Source organism: Sinocyclocheilus anshuiensis, unplaced genomic scaffold (genome assembly GCF_001515605.1).
Source record: "Sinocyclocheilus anshuiensis isolate Anshui unplaced genomic scaffold, SAMN03320099.WGS_v1.1 scaffold782, whole genome shotgun sequence".
In the NCBI taxonomy this organism is placed as follows: domain Eukaryota; kingdom Metazoa; phylum Chordata; class Actinopteri; order Cypriniformes; family Cyprinidae; genus Sinocyclocheilus; species Sinocyclocheilus anshuiensis.
In genome coordinates this window covers 2568536-2574772 of record NW_015546111.1, presented here as the reverse complement: position 1 = coordinate 2574772, position 6237 = coordinate 2568536, and the positions used below count along the sequence as shown (strand labels likewise).

Genomic DNA, 6237 nt, shown 5'->3' with positions numbered 1-6237 from the left:
GCAGTACACGAAGCAAGGTATATATATATATATATATATATTGTATACATATAATATATTGTATACATGTATTACATATATTCTATATGACTATAATATTTTTCAATCTGCTTTATAATCTAAATTATTTCCCTTTTTTGTCAAATTTTCAAAATTATGGCTTTTCTATATTATAGACTAGAATTTTAACCATTTTGATGACATTCCAGACCGGATATTTTCATCTTTTCTCCATGAATGTGGGAACCAGTAAGCAGGTAAAACAACCTCACAAACTGTGGCAAGGGAGATCAAATTTAGGTCCTACTAATTTTGTTCAATATTAACAAGTAACGAAAAAAGCTGGTTTTATAGGCCATGAAGAGCAAGGTAGCTCACTGAATTTTGGATCTAAGCTAATATGTCACCATACTATAACAATGACTCTATTAGGGGTGATAACGTACCTCATCACTGTTAAACCGTATAAAACAGTTACTCTGATTAGCTCAGCGAATGAAAGATCGACGTGACGGATCTACGCGGCGATTGAGGTGAGAGAGACGGCGCGGCTCATTTGATGGCTCTGCTCTAATGAAGTGTGATGCCTGTGCCACACTGCGGTGCGAGGTGCGAGCGGCACGGCTGCAAGAGAAGACCGGGAGCTGAGATGGAAATGGAAGGAATGATTGGGATGGAGGAGAGGGGGAAAAAGAAGGGTAGGAGGTAGAGAGTGATGAGAGGCTCTAGGCAATTTGTGCCCAGAATTGCATGGAGATTGCAAACAGTATGAATAGTTAAAGGAAAGGTTTGGTGTGGAGGTAATTGCGGGAGCCACGGGTGTCATATTTGTTGTTTCATGACTGATTTTGATTGCTAGTCTGTGCAGTTGTCATAAAAGTGTTGACTGATAGCAGTAGACCATTTGACAACTTATTGTAGCCGCTTTCCAGATGTGATGGGTAAAAATATCGACTTTCCGATTAATCGCTATCTTTTGAGCTATCTCGGTGTTTTAAATATGAAAACCGCCAGTAGGTGTCGTCAAGTCACTACTGTGAGTCATGAATCATTTAATTCGCTCAAAAGGACTGATTAATTTCATTCAGGAACCTCCAAGTGACCGACTGGATCTTTTAATCATTTTCTCAACCAATTTGTTCAAACACGGATTTGTGCACGAACTAAATCCCAGCTAACAATTTTTGGTTCCCAGAACGTTATTCTAACGTTTCCAGAACGTTCGTTTTTTTTGTTCCCAGAACGTTAATCTAACATTAATCTAACGTTTCCATAACGTTATTATATTGTTCCCCTAACGTTAGTTTTTGGTTCACAGAACGTTATTATAACGTTCCCCTAACCTCTTTACTCCGATATGATCACCCCGCTGTATGTCAGAAATCATCCAGCACACTCGTGGCCCAGTATAGTAGCGGTATGGAAATGATCTGTATGGACGACTAATCAGTATTATAAAAACCACATCTTGTTTTTAATCTATTGTTTAAGTAATAATCTGAGCACCATCAACCATCATATGTAAGATTAAATCTGTCAATTAATATGTAAGATTACGGAGTACGTTACGTTACCCAGATTTTAAATTTCTTCAGCACCAAATAAAAATGACTTCAACACAATGTATGGTTCATAAAATATGACATTTATTCATATAAATATATATATATATATATATATATATATAAATAATAAAAAAAAATTACTTGACTTTAAAGTAGGATATCAGTACATTAATTTCTTACCACTGAAATGTAAGTTAGTTTGTGCAGCGGGACCTTCTTTTGATCCGTAAACAAAAACCTCTCGCTTAACATCATGTTCTCTTCAGTTAGGCATTTTAAATCCCTCCGAAATCATATTTACTCTCATAAATATATTAATTTGAAGTAGCCTTCATGGCTGTCGCCGGCCAACGAGTTGGTGTTTTTTCAATGTATGCTTCAGACACGGGTCACGACGAGGCGTTCCCCATAGCGACCCCTAGAGGACGCAGTGTCTCGTTCCCTACTCAGGGAACCATGGTTACATAAGTAACCTGAGACGTTTTACAGGGTTATAAAAATAACCTGCGAATAACCATAAGGGAACGTTCTCTATACGTTATTTTTAGGTTATTTAAAAAAAAGCCACCCTGCAACGTTCTGGAAACGTTATTTTATGGTTACAAAAATATAATCTAAAAAGAACGTTCCCCTAACGTTAGTATATGGTTCCCAAAAAAATAACCAAACGGGAACCAAAAACTAACATTAGGGGAACTTTCTGTGTTTGCTGGGATACCACTGTGTTTGCCCGAAGATGCCTTCTGCTATGGATTTGTTTTGAGCTATTTTTTTGAGTCATTTAAAGGCACAATATGTACGATTTTTTTTATTAAAATATCCAAAAACCACTAGAACAGTGTTATATATTTTGCTGACTTGTGTACTTACATTATCCCAAATGTTTCAAAGAATGTTTAAATACAGAGAAATAAGGTTTTGTTTTGTAGAAAACATGGAAACACCAAAGACGTTTTAATAGACCGGTGACGACCGCACAGAGTAGCATAATAACAGAACTTTCAAATGTATCTAGTATAAAACAGCACTGATTTTTTTCCCCACATACGCACGACCGGAAGGAGCGGAAGCGTTCGACTTTGGCATAATAAAAGCTCTGCTGCTTTCGAGCCGTGTGTCACGCTCGTTCAGTGGCCTCGTTTAGCTTCGAAGGCTTTCAGCCTCACCCTGCTTCATTCTACTACGTTAACAAATCATTAGCTCATCCATGAACATGATTTCTGCTCGAGTCCTGTCGGATTGCATCAGCTGTGGGGATGAAGACAACACCCATGATTCCACACTCAGTCATGGCATCATCAAACTACGCCTTTGCTTCTTTGTTTATTTTGAATACATGCCCTCTAGCAGCAAAAATTACATATTGTGCCTTTAATATTAACTTGTTTACCTAACTGTCCTATAGGATCAATGTCACATTTACCAGTGCCGAAATTCGGGATTCTTGTTCGTCTGATATTGCTTAACTTTGTGTGTTTTAAAAGAAAACTTCCTACAGGGGATTTTTTTGCACCCACATCTTTAATTTTGCATCATTTTTCACCAAACACCTGCTTAATGATTCCCTCTGCCAGTGGCATTCATTCGCTATAGCTGTCTGTAAACTCCTTCAGAAAAAAAATGTGTGGCTCACTTGAAAATTTTCAGAGGGTTTACGTATACAACTGGGACCAGTGACTATCATCGTTTTTAATATTTGGGCCTTATGGGGTGTCCCTTAACACACTACCAACATGGCTTGATTTCCGAAGAAAAACAAAACAAACGACTTACAGTTTTGAATTATTCTCAAACACTGCACTGCATATATGTATTAGCAGAGAGACTGCATGTCTAATGTAACAAACAATATAAGTAAATGGACATTCTAACGGAAATATACACAAATAAATCAAAATGGTTAAGTCTGTATCATTACCCAGCTCTAGTCACTGACCAGCAAAGTACTGTATAACTAAGACAGATGTCTGACAGCAAAGCACAGAAACGGGTATTCAAACAATGTTTATTCACAATATCCACACATGGATCCACTATCAAGTCTACAACATGTACACTGCTCACAAAAGAGGATTGAGAGTTGATGCAGGCAGGTAGTTGATGCAAGTCAGTCTTCTTCTAAACTTATCATCTCAGCCTGTCCACTGTCTCCAAGCAGGGCAAGCAGCCTCCTATAGCCATTCCTAAAACAATAAGACAGATTTTAAGGAGAAAATGAAGCATAGTACAAAGCGAATGGGAATGCTAATGGATAACATTGGTTTTAGCGTTAAGTTTCTTCTCAGATCTCAGCTGACATATAGGTAACTGTTACTGTACCTGAGTGAGGTATTTTTTCCCAGACCTCTCTTGCACTCTGTCTTTCTTAGGCTCAGTGACAGAAAGGGAATAAGAGCTGTCACTGTGAAGGGGTGAAGGACGGCAGCAACTTCTAGAACATTATACACTTGCTGGTCATATACACCTTCATTCTCTTCCACAAAGGCCCTGGGAAAGAAAAAAATAGGAACTTCGAATGAGAAAGTACAGTCTCTAAGGCAGCACTGATCAGTGTGGGTAACTTACCGTAGAATAGTAGTGGTGTGTTCACATGGCTGCTCTCCTACCGCAGCGGTGCACCTCTCCACAATAAGCTGCGTAACCTCTGTGCTCAGCCTCTTTACTGAGAGAAATGCAACAGGGATTTGATTGAATAAAAACAATGAAATATATTCCAATTTAATTTTTTATCAGCATTTAAGAGGTCTTTATAAAAGAGGATCTATCTAATTGATGGGTTACAATGTTTTAGCAATGTGTGAGAGACCAGAGATCACATCTGACTTCCCACCAGGTTCAAATGACCCTTTTTTGGTTTCTTTTCATGCCATCTTACGCTGCTTTTCCACCAAAATTACCTGTAACAGGAACTTTTTTCCCCCAGACCTGTTGCTGTCTGCGTTTCCATTGCAGTCTAAAGTACCGTGAAGAATAGGCAAATAGTTTGGTGACGTAGGTCTGCGCGCGTTTCTCAATACCAAGTATATAAGCAAATGTCGGAGACGAAACGACGCAAGTCTGGTAATTCTGCAAACAGCAGCGTACTTGATAACGTCAGTCAACTCACCTTGGCTACTGCAATTTTCCTCACTGTATTTACAATACGAAATATGACATCAAACACCATTGCCTCTTTTCGTTTTCATGTAAACATATTAATAGCCGCAGAAATGTAGTTCAGGGAATGTAGGCTACATACATTACAATGAAACGAAATATTATATCAAACAGTATTGTCTCTTTTCATTTTAACATATTAATAGATTAATATAATAAAGACCAAAGATACCTGTTAGATTTACCCAAAACAAATTATATGTTTAACCACTACAAAGACATCAGAGCCAGCGGCAAATGTCAGAAGGACTAGCCGAGTTGAGACTGCTCTCGTCGGGAAACATGAGCACTGAGCGCCCGCTGATCGCATGGAGCTCACGTCTCCGAAATCGGCGAAGCACATTTTCAAATAGGCGCTGTCTTTATAAATAAGCCGCAGATTTGAGTTTTAAACAACTAGGCCTACATTCTCGCCTGAAAGTATTTAAAAACCACATTTCATGACATAATAACAGTAATATTTTTGAAAATTATGCGAATATGGTGGTCGAGTACAGGTCAAAAGTCCCTAGTTCCTGGGGAAAGTTCCTGCGGTGGAAATGGGGCTTTAGTGAATACAAATGGTGGGGGTGGGGGTGGGGAGGGGAACCTAAAACACAGTAACATATATTAACTGGATTAACTCCCATTTACACCAAGAGTGATAACTATAATGATAACTAAAACCATAAAGTCAAAAAGAGTTTAAAAAACAAAATTGCTCCAAATCTAAGAAAATAACAGCCCACATAAAAACTACACAAATTATTCTACAGGTCGGGGTCTGTAAGATTTTTTTTTGCGTTAAATTAATCTATTTCTATTTAAAATAAATGCTTTCTTATTAACTTCCAATTTAAAAGAATCCTGAAAAAAAAAAAGTGTCACGACTTGAAACTGCGTTCACTCTTTCCCCCTGTGGGGTGGGTGTTGATTCGCAGGCTGCCAGCAGGACAGGATGATTGACCACTGCTCCAGTAGAGGGTGTGGCTGGGAGAAATCGGCTCAGGTACTGGGAAATGACACTGTTCAGCTGCTGCTTCAGGTACGCCCCCTGAGATTGGGACACACTCACTGCCACTGACAAACCCTGAAGACACCAAGACAATCTTAGTTATGACAAAAACGGAACAAAATCTACAGTGACCTCAGGATATAGAATCCGTGTATCATTCGATCATTTGTTTTTTGATTGAATATTCAAAGTAGAAAAATGATAAAACGGCTCCTTTTTTGTTTTTTTCCGAAAAACGAGAATTCAGCTTAAATTTTCGTTTTTCGTTCATGGGTGGAAAAATGAATAAACAGCTTGAATATTCGATTTCTACACGTGGGCGGGAATTAAACGCCCCTTTCTGCTGATTGGTCAGCCGAAGATCAAACTGCCTTCTTCAATTCTTCCGCAGTATCACGCAGCAGAATAATAGTCCTCCACTGCTGCAGTTGTATGGATTAATAACCCATTTTATCAATTTCATATTTTTCTCATCAAACAGACTAATGAATAGCTCGACACAACTCGTACCAGGGCAGAGTC

At 38.5% G+C, this 6237-nt stretch overlaps 1 protein-coding gene across 1 annotated transcript in view; it reads right to left on the bottom strand.

Moving 5' to 3' along the window:
- Nucleotides 1–3558: 3558 nt before the first annotated feature.
- LOC107700675 (protein MMS22-like) overlaps nucleotides 3559–6237 on the bottom strand; it is a 24269-nt gene continuing 21590 nt past the window's right edge. The window contains exons 21-24 of the mRNA XM_016502410.1: nucleotides 5608–5790; nucleotides 4131–4267; nucleotides 3885–4052; nucleotides 3559–3748 (exon numbers count right to left, since the gene is read on the bottom strand). Of these exons, the coding sequence (XP_016357896.1) occupies nucleotides 3673–3748; nucleotides 3885–4052; nucleotides 4131–4267; nucleotides 5608–5790 (564 nt within the window). The 3' untranslated portion in view covers nucleotides 3559–3672. The remainder of the gene's footprint in view (nucleotides 3749–3884; nucleotides 4053–4130; nucleotides 4268–5607; nucleotides 5791–6237) is intronic.